The sequence below is a fragment of the Nyctereutes procyonoides genome, unplaced genomic scaffold (genome assembly GCF_905146905.1).
Source record: "Nyctereutes procyonoides isolate TBG_1078 unplaced genomic scaffold, NYPRO_anot_genome, whole genome shotgun sequence".
Classification (NCBI taxonomy): Eukaryota; Metazoa; Chordata; class Mammalia; order Carnivora; family Canidae; genus Nyctereutes; species Nyctereutes procyonoides.
The window spans coordinates 64,832,274-64,847,727 of NW_026575135.1; the positions used below are offsets into that span (position 1 = coordinate 64,832,274).

Below are 15,454 nucleotides of genomic sequence, written 5' to 3' on the forward strand. Positions count from 1 at the left end.
CCAAGAAACTAAATATACTGATACCTAGATAACGCCTTCCAATTTCTAATTCCCTCCTCATATTCAGTTTAAGCTCCAGAAAGTCCCTTTTTTTGAAGATTTTATTTATTTATTTGAGAGACAGAGTGAGTGAGAGAGAGAGAGAGAGCACATGAGCAGGGGCAGAGGGAGAGGAAGAAGTAGGCTCCTCACTAAGTAGGGAGCCCGATGCAGGGGCTCAATCCCAGGACCCTGGAATCATGACCTGAGCTGAAAGCAGACGCCTAACTCACTGAGCCACCCAGGCACTCTGCCAAAATGTCTTTTGAGCAGAAAAATGTTAAATGAACTTCAACAAATATTGGGCATAGACTTGAACAAGTGTGCAACTACCTATATAACCTTAAGGGCTATGTAGATTGTTCTATTTCAATGCCAAAAAGTTTTCCAATTTACCTCAAAAATAAAATTAAGGGGCACCTGTGTGGCTCAGTCGGTTAAGTTTCTGCCTTGGGCTCAGGTTGTGATCCCAGAGTCCTGGGAGGAAGCCCCATGAGGGGCTCTCTGCTCCATGGGGAGTCTGCTTCTCCCTCTCCCTCTGCCTGCCGTTCCCCCTGCTTGTGCTGTGTCAAATAAATACGTAAAATCTTAATAAAATAAAATGAAGTCTACTTGTAGAAGCATTAACTATGGCTGAAAACAAGCCCAAGATGTGCTTTTAAAATACAAAAGCCCATATACACGTTGGGTAAAATTGCTTTTTGGCTTAGGGAGAATGGTAGCCACAATAATATTCTGACAAACATCTACACAACAGGAGAACAGAAATAAATACCCTGGTATTTGCAGGTCATTGCCCAACACACTGGGAGCCAGAGACTGCTTACAGTTAACAAATACATGGAAAATGTAAAAAGGAGAAACTATAAGTGAAAAAGCTACCCAATCTTCTCGGAGTACCATTTCTGAAGCATTTCCATCCTTCATTTGTTTACAGAGGAAACCATCTACATGCAAACTTTAGATGCTCATTCTCCACCCACAATATTCATACTTCCCTCAGCTTAACACCAGATCCCCACAGCCAGTCACAGAAAAAGAAAAGCAGTGATTTGTTTGACATAACCACTTAAAAGCCACGACCGAATGTTATTCCCTTGCACACAGCAGCACCATGTTACTGAGTCATCCGAACATTCCGCCAGATCCCGACACACTACACCCAAGCTGGTTGGAGGGCAGTTTTAACTCACCTAGTTTCAGCATTTTCCCCCTGTCCTCAGTCAGAAGGACAGCTTCACAGTGTCTTGGTTGTCACGTGGAGGAACATACACAGCCACTCTGCTGATACGGATCCTATGGTAACCGATTCACCTTCAGGAAGGATCACCCTTCCCCAGGAATAATTCCCAAGAATTTACACCATCCTTTAAAAAGGAAAAACTCCACCGTACGCTTACCAAACGCACAGAAGACACTGGTCAATAAGAGTCACTTTAAAAGTTGTCTTGCTTGTTATTCTGGGAGCTGGGTTTCGTCACCTGTAGTGGAATGCATTCTGCAGCCTTTAATTGTGAATCCAGAGAGGTCCCCACATTCACAGCAGGGATGGACTGGTTGTTGTCTGCACTTGCTGCCCATAAATGAGGGCTACACAGAAACACAGGGATTACCTGTGATAGGTGGACAGGAGATGTTTTCAAAATCAAGTAGAAACAGGAAGTCTTAACGTTTCAACATGCTAGAAAAGAGGAGCTGATACTTAAAAAAAAAAAAAAAAAAAAAAGGAGCAGCTCCAATCATAGATGCCAGGCCAAAAAAAAAAAAAAAATCAAAAAAAGCTCTTCATTCCTACCTGGCCTGTATAAACATGAATGTCTATTAATAGGTACTACTGCTTAGAGGTATTCTTGTTCTCAGCAGACATAGAGAACGGAGTTTGGACAATGTTGTGACTCAAGACCATTAGTCTTTAACTTTTGAAAAGAGTGTAAGGCCTTTCTAAAGAATGGTGTGTGACTGTATTTGGGCACACACAACACACACACACGTACGTACAGAAAGATATATGCATATACACTATTAGTCTCTTCAGAAGCTTACTGATTTACCTGAGCATTTGGCAGTCATCACTACCCACTGGGCAAGATTCTACTGGTCCTGCAAGGCCTGCTTCCAAGTACGCCACCTCTGTGAACACTTTGAGCATTCCAACCAGCTATGTAGGATCTCAACTTCTTCCTTTGACCCCCATGGCACCTCACTTGAACATCCTTGGTAAGACTTCCTGGGTACCTCTCACAGTTGTCTGTGAATTATCTTTAGTGGCCTGTTTCAGCCCCAAACATGCTAACTTCCTAGATTTTATTTTTATCCTCCATAGCAATGACACTGTCCTGAGGCTACCAGGTACTCAGCAAAAAAGATACCTAGTGGAATGCAATGGATAAATACTTGGGAGTCTGCTAGGTCTGGTTCATATTCCAGCTATGCCACTTCCTGGTTTTACAGAACTGCAAGTTACGTCATCTCTCTGAGCAATTTTATTCTCTGTCAAATGAGAATAACATCATCTACCCCATGGAATTGCTATCAGGATGTAAAGAGAACCACGTGAAGCAAGTAACACCTTGTCTGATGCACAGTGAGGGCTCAGAGAGCAAAGGGCATTATTGTTGACCTGAATTACAAACCAACCCGCCTACGACTAATTTGGGGAGGAGGCTGAAAGAGATACCAGATCCACATCAATGTACAAACACATTATCCATTTCTTATTTTCTTTAGCCTACATTATCGTGTGACTAACTAGTGATAGTTTGAAGCTTACACCACAGAAGCCAGCCGTTTGCGTTCCTTAGGTTATCTCCCCACATTCTCACCGGCCCCTTCATGCTATGACTTCATCGGAGACCAAGGATCACAGGAGATGCCAAGAGCCTGCTCTCTTCTCCTTGGAAGTTCGAGATGCTGAACCACTAGGACTTTGCAAACTCTAACCCACTGGCAATTCTGAGCTCCACAGTGTAAAGGGCAGCGATGCCACATCTAAACAGAAGAACTGGTTTCTCACATTTCCTTAAAATGTGGTCTTGGTGGCAGCTGCATGGCTAGGTGGCTACCCAAGAACTGGTCTGTCCACTACAGCTGGAGAGGATGGAGTGGCACTGCGAAGCCAGGGGAAAGGGGTGAATGGCCTCACAGAAAACAGCAGGGCGGTGGAGCCCTCACATCTGCGCCGGACCTAGTGGCCCAGTGACCGAGGAATTTGTCCAGACTCAGCTCTGGGAGGCAGTTCATGTTCAGGAATGCACACACGGCTGTCTTTTCTGGGGAGCACAGCTCGGTAGCTGAAGCTAAGTGCTGCTCAGCACCCCACCACCCGCAGTCACCCGCTCGTGGCCACTGCTGCTGCTGCTGCTGCTGGAAATGCTCTGGAATTTCATGGTGAGGCTAAATCACTGTCATTAGGCAAGTCTGGGTCCATCTCCCATGGTCTTTCTTCTCCATCGATCTGCAGCCATGTGACAGTGGCAGGCAGGACACGAGACTCTCCTCTTTGGTGTGCACATGCTTTAGGTTACCTAGCATCTCAGGGCAAGGCACTATCATCCAAATCATTTCACAATCCCCACACACCCAGGGGAAGTGGGTGGCGATCCCAGTTTCCACAGAGACTGGCGGAGCAGAAGAGGTTAAGCAGCAGAGCCAACAGGACTGCAAGCCCCACCCTCCCAGAACAATCCCCAGAGCGTGCACTCTCTCTCTCTCTGGCCTAGTTTCATCGACTGCGTGTTACATACCCCAAGAAAAATACTGCCCTGACACTTACCCACATCCTTATCAGCTGCGCATTCAACAAAATCACCACAATTGGGCAATTTGGGCCTGTGTGAGGAAGATACCTGCACCTGTTTACTTCATCTGATTTTTAGAGCCTTAGAGACAGAAGTGGTGATGTCTACAAAACACCTTGACCTTCACGCCCTGGCATTTCCAGGATGCTCCCTGGTCCCTAGGGTACGCTGCCATGGCCGCCAAGAAGAGAGGGCCTTAAAAAAAAAAAAAAAAAAAAAAAAAAGAAGAGAGGGCCTTTTGGCCCTCTCCGGACCTCCTCTGCTCTGCCTCCTCCAGCCACCTCCACTCTTTCAGTGGCCTCCTGAAAACCATGGCCCCGAATAGAGCCTCCTCCTCAGTTTGACTTGCTTTTCTGGGCCCCACTGCTCTTCTTCTAGGAGGAAGGAGTCAGACCCACCCTCTCACCCGAAGAGGCTTGGCACTGGCAGAGAAGCCCATGGTTCAAGCCTACCCAAGCGTGGGAAGATCTAGCTGACTGGTGTCAGGAACCGTGCATGATGCTCTCCCTGAAACCACTCAGTCCTCACTGGGACCTCGGGACATGGGCACCATGATCCCCAGGTTACAGGTGAGGAGTGTGAGCTCCCACACGTCATGCTCCTACTCAGTGCAGTGCCAGCATATGGACCCAGGTACACCTTGCTCTCAATCTGTTGGCTTTTCTCTCTGCATATCACATTTGTGCAAGTGTCCTTGGTTTACCAGACAGAAAGCACAAATAGGTCAGCGTCTAGAAAACAAAAAGAACACCCAGCAAGCCACCTTTCAAAGCCAGGAGAGCAGTTACCAAGACAGTGTGAGTTGGAGCCCTGGGGGTGGGGGCCAGCGCTAGCATCAGGGACAGGACCGGGGGCCCGGAGGAGTGACTTCTTAAATCTGTTAAACGTCCGCTGCCATTCACAGCCTCCTCCACCCCAAAACAAGCTGCACAAAATACAAGTGTGAGATGGCAGGCCTTTCTATCACATCGTATGTGTCTCTATGTTTTAAGCATAAATTTTATAAAATGCTACTCAGAGCCCCTCCCCCCTCCAAAAGACTATTTTTGTCTTTTCTTTTTTAAAATTCACATAACTTCAGTGTTGGCAAGACCTCCGATAGCGTCCAATCTTATTTCACAAGCAAGGGAAATAAAGCCACCCAAAGAAGCTGAAAGCCATGCCCCAAATCACACTGCTAGCTGGTTAGCGGAGCAGCTGCAGTGAGGCCTGGATCCCAGGCCTCCAGGAGTCAGTCTTCCTCAGACACAGGCTCCAAGCTCTCTTCACACCTGCACCACCAATGAAAACACTAAATCAGCATTTACAAGGCAAAAAAAACAAAACAAAACAAAACAAAAAACTAAACACCAAGCGTCTGCTGCAATAAATATGCTGGCACTTGAATGTGGTTTACTTTCTGCTGAACTGAATATAAATGGAATCCTGACACTTTCTAGCATTCTTCCTTTGCAAACCTTCATGTGACACTGAGCACAAGCCCTAGCGATAAAATATTAAACTAATTAAACTTTCTACTTGCCAAGAAAAACTCCAATTGCACAGTCAATTTCTCTATAAATTTCTAGAATGTCTAGTTAATATGCAACATCTGATATTTCCCAAGCTGAATTCCTCAACATCCCTCCCCTGCCAAACCTGATCCTTTTGCTCTGTGTCTTAGACTCTCTGGCTTCCATCACCACCCTGCCCGTGATCACTGCGGATTCCTCTCAGTGCAGATGGTCGTCACTCATTCACCAAGTCCCACTGCTTTCCCCCTGTGCTTCTGCTGTTCTCATTTTCATCTGGAACTTGTGAAACCCTTTGCTTTAGAAGTGGCACAAGCTGCCTTCTTGAAAAGACAACTTTCCAGGGAAGGCCAGTAAGTAGTTCTCCTGGCCCTTCCTCCATTAGAGGACAGAGAGCTTTGTCATCATGCAATTTTACCCCTGTGGTTATTTTCAAACCTAAGATGAGAAAAAAAAAAAAAAACACATAACTTTCAGAAACTTCTCCACTTAGAGAGTAATCAGACACTATAGCATGTACTGAGTAAAGTTTCTCAGATTTTTCCCTTCAGTAAAAACACATAATCAGGTTTGACCGCTTGCAGGGAAAGCGCACTGTGTCACCCAGTGACATTTGCACTCAGAGGGCCGTGCTCATGCAGCCAACACAGAGCCACCTGTCCTCCACCCCATCCTCCTCAGTCTCCAGACTGAACAAATTTACCCAATGGCAAGCTGATCCCAAACGAGTTCCTTCCACAAGTGACTGGGAGCAGACACTGCCGGCGAACTGCCTCGCATCCCCTGGGTGGTGGTGGTGGGGGGTGCTGGACACCCACTTGCCCATCTCACTGGGCAGCCCAATGAGAAGGGGACTGTGAGAGCCTGATTGCTGGCCCCCTCCTCTACCATCCCAGCACCCGAAGCCCCTCAGGGCAAGGGAGGGCACATGAACTGTTTTGATCTACAAAGTGCTCACTGATCCAGCGGAGGAGGGGACCCTAAATAAAACCACATGCCAGCTCCCACTCCCGTTTCCCTGTGCTGCGTGGAAGCTTGCGTGTAGCAAGCTAGCACACGCAGCACAGGTAGCCTCCATTGTACCGGTTTCCTCATCTGCGCTCCGCTGTCCCCTCACGGGCCACAAAGAGTTCCTCCATTCATTCGACAGCGTCACCCTGTATCCACCTGGTCCCTAGGGCAGGTCAGCTACTGCCCGGGCGCTGCGAGCACAGTGCGAAGGGAAACACACGAGGCTGCCCGAGCTAGGAAATTAACATTCGTCGGGGGAAAGAGACAGCAACCAACAAAACGCATAAATAATTAAAGGACAGATGGTGAGAGGTGCCAGACTGGAAACGGACAGGAAGGGAGCGGGGACGGAGTGCACTCTGGCGGAGGTGGCACAGGAGGAGTGTGCCAAGGGCCAGAGGGGGAACAGCAGGCCCGGCGGCAGGAGGAGCAGGTGCTCCTGCCCAACCCAGGACAAGCTGAGCACGCTGTAGGGAATGGAGCAGGAAGGGGGCTGGTGGGGCTGCGTGTTGGAGGCACAGGGAAGGGTGTGAGAAGCAGATGGGAGTCAGGCAAAGGCCACAACAGATAGTGCCATATGGGACGTGGTGAGAGGTTTATATTATATGGTGGGGATGTAAAACGGGACAACCGTCTGGAAGGCAGAGTGGCAGTGAAGATCAAAACCCAAAAACTCCACATGTCCTTTGAACCACTTCCAGGAACACGTCCAGTGAAGCAGGGACAAGTGTGGGCAGCTGTAGTACAAGGGAGTTGTGTGGTGTCTGAATAACACCGGACACTGAAGCAGCCCCAGTATCCGAATAGGGGACTGGACTGGCTAAGTGAATTACAGCACATCCCTATAATACAGTCTCTGAAAATGATCGTGTCAAGTAATTAATAACACGAGAACTCTTCATAAAGTCTCCAAAGCAATATATAAAAAAAATTTTTATTAAGTACCATATAATTTTTGTAGAGAAAAACTAGAGGTGTACGGAAAAAGCCTGGAGTGATACTCACAAACCTTTTTTTTCCCCCTGGGTGGTGAAATTAAGGAGTACCATTCTCCCCCCTGTTTTCCATTTTTTCGGTTAAATAGTAGTTGATAAATACACTATACAAGCATGCTATATACTTTTGTAATACACAAAAAAAGGCTTTTAGAAACCTGTGCGTAACAAGGAGACCTAGCAGGGTAGGTATCCTAGGAGATCACAAAAATAGAGGTGGCTGATCCAAAGATGGGCCAGGGGGATCTCCTGTCTTTTTAGGGAATCTTCAAAGCAAAACAGAAAAACAAATCCTAAAAACTCCCTAGAACAGGGCAGGAAGTGTGTCATTCCTTTTTTGCATCTCCCTCTGACTCAGCACTGACTGTTGGCCTTTCTAATCCTCGTCATGAAGAGGTTACAGATAGGAGTTTGATGAGGACGGCGATGGAGAAACCTCTCCCAGGAGCTCCCAGCCCTGTGGGGGAAGTCTGAGACACTGGACCCGAATCTTCTAAAGGAAAAAACACTTCCCCGTTCTCCTTTAGATTCATGGCAGCAGGGGCCGAGCAAGTCTCCTGTATATTACGACAGGTTAAACATGATTAAGTTCTTGTCCGATCCTTTGAAATCAGACTGGTTGAAGATAAGACCAAAGCACACTGTTGTGTGCAAGCTTCCTTCCCAAACAGGTTTGAAAATTCAATAAACAGTTTAGACAAGTCCCAGCAAGTCTCAGGTATTCAGATCCTGGCTTACGCATGCCCGAGTTGAAACAATTGACTGCAGAGGCTCATGCTGCGACAGCTAAGCTGCCTCCCTGCTCGCCACTGGGTCAGGAAGGTGGTTCCCTGCCTCTGCCTTGTTTGGCAGCCTCTGAAGCTCAGCACTCAACGGCCATTCAAAGAGCACAGACTGCAAACAATTTGCTAGCAGATGCCCACATACTTCTCTTCCATTATTGTTTTTTTTTTTTTTAAATCCCCTGGAATCTACAGAGCTGAGGGAAGCCCACACATAGGACTATTCGACAAAACAGAGATTTTTGACTCTGGAAATCTTTCAGTTTTTAAGGCAAGGTAAATCAGAACTGGACCACAATCTAGGGTTACTGCCTTCCCACATTTATTCAACAAATATTTGTGGAGGTCTTACTGTGCCCTGTGGTAGCCCTGAGGATTCATGATCAATGAGGGGCCAGAGCAGGTAGTTATGTGTGTGTCCTGGGGTGATGGGATGGGGGTATGGAAGGAGGGAGGCAGATACTTCCAAGAAATCCCAACAGATACAGCCTGTTGAGAGCAGGTTACTAAGGATCCTTCCTCTAACTGCTGTTTAAAAGTTAATACTTCAGGGCTGCCTGGGTGGCTCAGTTGGTTAAGTATCTGCCTTTGGCTCAGATCATGATCCCAGGGTCCTGGGATCGAGCCTGCATAGGGCTCCCTGCTCCAAGGCGAGTCTGTGCTCCTTCTCCCTTTGTCCCTCCCCCCACCTGTGCTCTCTCTCAAATAGATACTTAAAAAAAAAAATAAGTAAAAAGGGACACCTAGGTGGCTCAGCAATTAAGCATCTGCCTTCAGCTCAGGGGGTGATCCTGGGGTCCCTGGATTGAGTCCTGTTTTTTCCTCTGCCTATGTCTCTGCCTCTCTCTCTGTGTGTCTCTCATGAATAAATAAATAAAATCGTTAAAAAATAAGTAAAAGTTAAGATTTTATTAAAACTCCAATAAGGCATCTTAGGCAAGGAGTGACACAATCAGATGGGCATTTTATGAAGAGCAATGATGGCACAGGAGCCAACAGAGTGGGAGTTGGGGGGCATAGCATCTATCCTTGAAGCAACCTAGGTAAGAGGTGATGTGATGGTGGTAGCCTGGTCTTGGTTGGTGGCAGCAGACAGTGACAAGAAGTGTATAGGTTCCATAGCTATTTAATATTGGCAATATTGATCACAATGGCAACAGAGGGGGCATAGGGACAAGGTAGAGGGAGATGCCTTGCAGGTTTCAGAATAGTCAACTGGATAATTCACTAGGAGGAAACTAGAAGAGAAGATAATTGAAATTGCCTGTGATTTATCCTGGTGCTGATGAACACTCTGTAGTGGGACATGCACATCTAGAATGCTGACAAGAGATTGGGCCTGAAATATAAATTTGGACGTCATTGCCATATAGGGAATCTGAAGTCCCAGGACCAGGTAGGATGACCAAGGAAGAGAGTGGAATCAGAACAGCAGAAAAGCCAAACCAAGCCCAACATTTAAAGGACCAAGAAGAGGGAGGGGAACTTCAAAGGAGATGGAAGAGAACAGAGAGAGAAGCAAGAAGAAAATGAGGAGAGTAGATCATCAAGGAAAATGGACAGGACTTGCTATTAGATGAGCTGTGTAGCCCCAAGGGAAGGAGGAGGGAGATGCAAGAGGTGACCTAGGCTTTTAGCTTGAGAGCTGCTCTCCAATGTGTTGATTGAGAAGGGCAAATCCAGGGGAGGAGCAGGTTTGGGGATAGGAGGGAGCCAGTGAAATCAAGGTACTTGTCCCCAGAGGAAGTGTAAAATAGACAACAGCATAATCGAGTGTGGCATTTGGGAAAGATATATCACATACATTAATTTGGGAATCATTAGCTGGTATTTGGTATTGATTCCATAGGATTCGATAAAATCACCTGGATTCTCAATCCTGGTATAGGTATAAACTGGTATAAACCTCAGTATAGTCAGGTAGCAAAAACAAACAAACGAAGCAACATTTTTAACAACTGATTTCCATGGTCTTCCCTGGGGATTCTGGATTAATTAAAGAGGACCTACTACCCCCACATTTTAGCAGCCCAAAAGCCAGGTGAAGACCCGCTGCCCCCAAGGATGGAGCTGGGGCACTTCAGCGTGTGGACAGCCTCCAAAGGAGAGGTTGCGGAGGTAGGTGGAAAAGTGTAAGCCGAGTCAAGAAGGGATTTTAAGAAGAGGGAGGGAGGGATGTTGCAGAATACCACTGAGGCTATGAGGATGGAGAAGCGGTTATGAGAATTATTAAAGAGGAGGTCTCTGGTGCCTTTTTTTTTTAAAGATTTTATTTATTTATTCATGAGAGACAGAGAGAGGCAGAGACATAGAGGGAGAAGCAGGTTCCCAGAGGGGAACCTGATGTAGGACTCGATCCCAGGACCCTGGGATCACGACCTGAGCAAAGGCAGACACTCAACCACTGAGCCACCCAGGTGCCCATCTCTGGTGATCTTAATAGAAATGGTTTTGGAGAGTGGAGGGGTGACGAGGGGCACCAGGAAGGGGAGACTATGCTGAGATAACTCTTTTGGGGGTTCCATCACAGCGGAGAGCAGAGAAGTAGGGCAGGACCTGGCAGGCTACTTCAGGTTGAGGAATTTTGTTTTTCATTTGCCTCTCAAGGCAGTTGATAAAAAAGGTATGTTCTCATGCTGGTAAGGATGTTCCCACATGGAGAAAGAAGCCAATGTTGGAGAAGAGGAGGTGTAATTGCTCACAGGACTCACAGATGCTGGAGAGAAAAACCCATTAAGCAGCCTGAGCACTTGATTCTGAAATTCCCCTTCAAATGCTTGTGTCTTCACTCTTTACTTTTCAGGGGGTGTAAGAAGTCCTAAAAAAAAATCACAGAATGGCTACACTGGAAAGGAACTTAAAGATCATCTGGTCCTACATTCATTCCCAGGTCCGCTGTTCAAATCCCCATGTCCTGTCCCATTCATGGTCTTCCTGACAACTCCAATTGGAAGTGGATTCCCACACTTCTTCACTCCATCCACCCCTACCCTTCACCAACCCATGGTTCATGTACCCTTTGGACGCTCCCTGAAATGAGCTAGAGTCTGTTTTTCCATATTTCGATCCACCACCTTCAGGATACACAGAACATATCTGATTGCTCTTCTTTGTCTTTCAAATATTTTCCACTATGAACTCTTGTCCCATCCTTTTAATCCTTTATTCCCCAAACCAAATCAGTTCTTTTTACCTGTTGGGACAAACATAGGAAATATCTAGACAGGAGCTACCAATCCACCTATGTGGTCTTCAATATGATAAAGGTCTAGACAAACATATTGAAATAAAAGTTATACCCATTTATACAAATAATGTACAACATCCCTCATTTCCAAGAAACAAAAACGTTTTCAGAATATTTGTACTTCCAAGATTTGGGCAGGATCTACTCAGTCCATAAACACTAATTTGATTCTCATCTTCCCTGTCTGACCTCAATCCCAGAGAACAATCCCCCCCCAACTCAGACAAACACCCCCCCCCCCCCCAAATTCATATGTGCACTCATTCAACCCTCAGGTAAGAGAATATTTGACCAATTATTCTTAAGCACACCTGTTATTAAGCAAATCTTGTGGTGGTTCTCATGACAATCGAATTTTAGGAAAAAAATCTCTATACCATAAAAATGGATTAATTTCTTACATACTCATACAACAAATCTTCAAAGGCAGAGTAAAAACCTGAATGTTTACATATGCAAAGAGAACTTTCAAAAATGCAATTATAAATTAGAAGCACAGCTACAAAAACCAGGTTTGGATTAGGAAGTCATTGCTAAAACTCAATGAAGAAACAGTATATGTTATTCTAACCTTTAAGTTTGGAATATTCATGCCAAATATCACATGAGCTATTACTCTTCTACTCTTAATTTAAAACATTCCAACCAGTAGGTGTAAAAGGAACACAGCACTCAAGAGTATTGGCTTTAGTGCCTCAAGTTACATTAAACTAGGCTAAGCAATTTTTATAGATATTATAGTAATTAATGCAAAATGCACATAGTGGGGCTTGAAATATTTACTGAATGAATAAACTGCATTACATAGGAGTCACAGTTTATGTAATAGGAAAAAAAAGAGAAAGCTGAAAAACTCTCATAACCTCAGATTCATACACATGAATCGAATTCTATAACAAAAGGTTGATGTGGTTGACATAGAACATTCAAGGTACCCCTTGAAATCTCTTCAGAGGACCAAATTAAAAAAAAATGTCAATCAACTACCTGCATAAAAAGATTAATGAATTTAGAGCAATTTCAAGAGTCCTAACTATTCACTTTCATCAGTTTTTGGAAACACAGTTTTGAGTATTTGTAACATAGTCGGTATTAAAATTCACTGCCTCAACTAAACACTTTAAACTTCACAAGTGTATATGAACCCACAAACAACTTATTGATGGCACAGATCTTTTAGCGTGTCACACTCGGAAACCTGCATATGTCCAGAGTAAGACAGAGTTCAAGAGATTAATGATAAAATATAATAAATATAAGTTAAAGTTAACCTGTTATAAAAGTATTACAGAATGATTCAAAATCAAAAACTACACTGTGCTAAAACTAAAAATGCCTTTCCTAGCCTCTTCTTCTCTAATCGAAAGAAAAGAAAAAGCAAAAGAACTCTTAACAGCACATAAAATCAGATTTTTTTTCTTACAGCCCGTGCATAACCACTTTCAAATGGTTTACTCCCTAACTTAAGAAAACTTCATATTAGAAAACAAGCAGCTCCCAAACTTATTTTACATTTATTTATTTTGGCTAATTTCTATGGGTTTAATTTTCCTAACTTTGGTCTTCTTCCAAGCCATTCAAGAACAATCAACTTATGGAAGCACAGGAAGAGATTCTGCCCCAAAATTCAGAACAAGGAGGTGCACCAGCTATAAGCAGGGACCAGGACTGCATCATTGAACCACCACGATGGCAGGCACCAGGCACAGGAGAGACTCAAGGGAGAGAGACACTTACAAAGCCATATTATCCCTTTCCTCATCTTGCTGGGAGGCCAAAAATGTAAACTTCTTTATGCTATGATTTCCTCACAATTGGCATATACATTGCCCTGGCAGAGCCTATATTTGAAGTCTGATTATTCTAGAGCATTGTCTCTCCACCTTAGTACTACTAACATTTTGAGGCCACAATTATTTGTCATGGTGGAGCTATCTGTCCTCTGCATTGTAAGATGTTAAGCAGCATCTACCCACTAGATACCACTTAACACACCCTTCCCCTAGATGTGACAACCAAAAATATCTCCAGATATTGCCAAATGTCCCCTGGGGTGGTGGGTGGAGCCAGGGAGGGGCAAACTGTTCTAGTTAAGAGCCATTGTTTTAAAGCACTGGTTCTTAGTTATACATTGGAAGCACATTTTTTTAGAAAATCAGAATTTTCTAAAATACTGATTTCAAGTCTCACCCTGAGAGATTCTGATTTAATTCATTTGGGCTAAGTCCTGGGCATCTGGAGTTTTGAAAGCCAGGAGATACTAATAGGCAGCCAAGTACGAGAATTTGTGCCCTAGAGTACATCGATGACACCAAGTAAGTCACTGACTCAATATAACGCAACACAAAAATGCCTTATATTCCCCCAAATTAGAATAGTCTTCATCTTGGTATGAGAGTCAACATGATGACAGTAAAAAGAAAAAAGCAGAGGAAACAGAAAAAAAGGTTGACTGTAGCTCTGAACTGCAAAGAACTGCAAACTTCTTTTCCCTTTTGATTGGACAGGAAGTAGAGCATAAAGATTTATCTGAATCCCTACACTGTCTCTCACAACACTCTACGGTGTGGGGGGTTTAGAAACCAAGCTTCACAGTAGGAAACACAGAACTATTTCTGCACAGGGTGGAAATGCCAGCTCTCCCATGAAGACAGCTTTGGAGCTGCCATCTCTTTAATGAGTGCCACTAAGCCAGGCTTGGAGAAATGCAGAGTTCGTTAAAAATAATACACAGGGATCCCTGGGTGGCGCAGCGGTTTGGCGCCTGCCTTTGGCCCAGGGCGCGATCCTGGAGACCCGGGATCGAATCCCACATCGGGCTCCCGGTGCATGGAGCCTGCTTCTCCCTCTGCCTGTGTCTCTGCCTCTCTCTCTCTCTCTCTCTCTCTGTGTGACTATCATAAATAAATAAAAATTAAAAAAAAAAAAAGAACTTTAAAAAAAAAATAATACACAAACAATCTGTGGGCTGGGAAGAAACCCAGAGAACTCTCATGGGAGCAACTCAAGCCCTTCCTGAGTGTGTGGATGGGGGGTGCTGTTCATCCTCACAGCAGATGACATGACCAGGGACCTACCTACCTGGAACCGACGGCAAAGCTGGACTCCTGTACAAAAGCTCCAAGGCCACAAACATAAAAATTCTTTCTTCCTCAGTGTTACACCTCAACATCTCTGCCAGCCTCCCCAGTCTGCTCAAAAACACTGGGCCTGGTTCCAACTTTTGTAAAGAATGGCATGCCACGGCCCCTAAGGGCACTGCTCCCCCAAGTGCCAGTCTGGCGATGTCAACCATGTGCCAGCCTACCAGTTGTGCTAACAGATTGACTGCTGTTTCTTTAATTAGGGAAAAAAAAAAAGTAGACACACACATGCAAACACATATGACAGGGATTCTTCTTCCAGTTCCGGAATAGTAATAATCAGCAAACGTTACTGAGGGCTTACTGTGCCTACAGTACTTTGCTAAGTGCCTTGCAGGCATTATCTCGCTGACTCCTGCCAGCGCTCTGCAGGAGATACTATCATTGTTCCTGTGCGATAGACTAGGTTCCTGAGGCTAAGGCAGTATAAGAAACTCACCCAAGGCAAAGCCAGGACCCATTTCTGTTGGACCCCAAAGCCCGTGCTCTTACCTACCGTACAACGCTGTCTCTCCTGGTTCTCCAAAAAGAACCCCAACCAGTGATGGAACTCTACCAACTGTGAATGTTTCAAGCTTTCAAAAACTTGGGTTAGTAATGCTAAGTTAGGAGGAAATTTTCCAATATAGAGAAGATGCCAAAGTTTGTTCCAGATTCCATCCATGAGACCGGGGAGCACTGTGTGGGTCTCTGTCCGTGCCTTAAGTGAACTTGGAGTTCAGCTTTGAATCCTCACATTCACCATGCTTTCTCGATTCTTATTTCAAGTGTCCCCCCTATTTTTTTCCCTTGGACTCTCATTTCTTACTCTTGGATTGGCAAGTGCCTCTGAGCTGGCTGAAGTAACTGCGACCCACCTTACATACAGATGTCAAATCTGCTTCCAAGCTGTCCCTTTTCTGCTCAAAAGTCTACCAAGGCTCCCCCTT

At 45.1% G+C, this 15,454-nt stretch overlaps 1 protein-coding gene across 4 annotated transcripts in view; it reads right to left on the reverse strand.

The window, feature by feature from the left end:
• Positions 1 to 15,454, reverse strand: part of TNFAIP8 (TNF alpha induced protein 8) — a 113,947-nt gene that overhangs the window by 60,657 nt on the left and 37,836 nt on the right. The window contains exon 1 of one of the 4 annotated variants that reach the window (XM_055302751.1): positions 1,233 to 1,636. The exons of the other annotated variants lie outside the window; for them this stretch is intronic. Coding sequence (XP_055158726.1) covers positions 1,233 to 1,245 — 13 coding nt within the window. The 5' untranslated portion in view covers positions 1,246 to 1,636. Of the gene's footprint in view, positions 1 to 1,232; positions 1,637 to 15,454 lie in introns of those variants that run through there. 4 annotated transcript variants of the gene reach the window in all.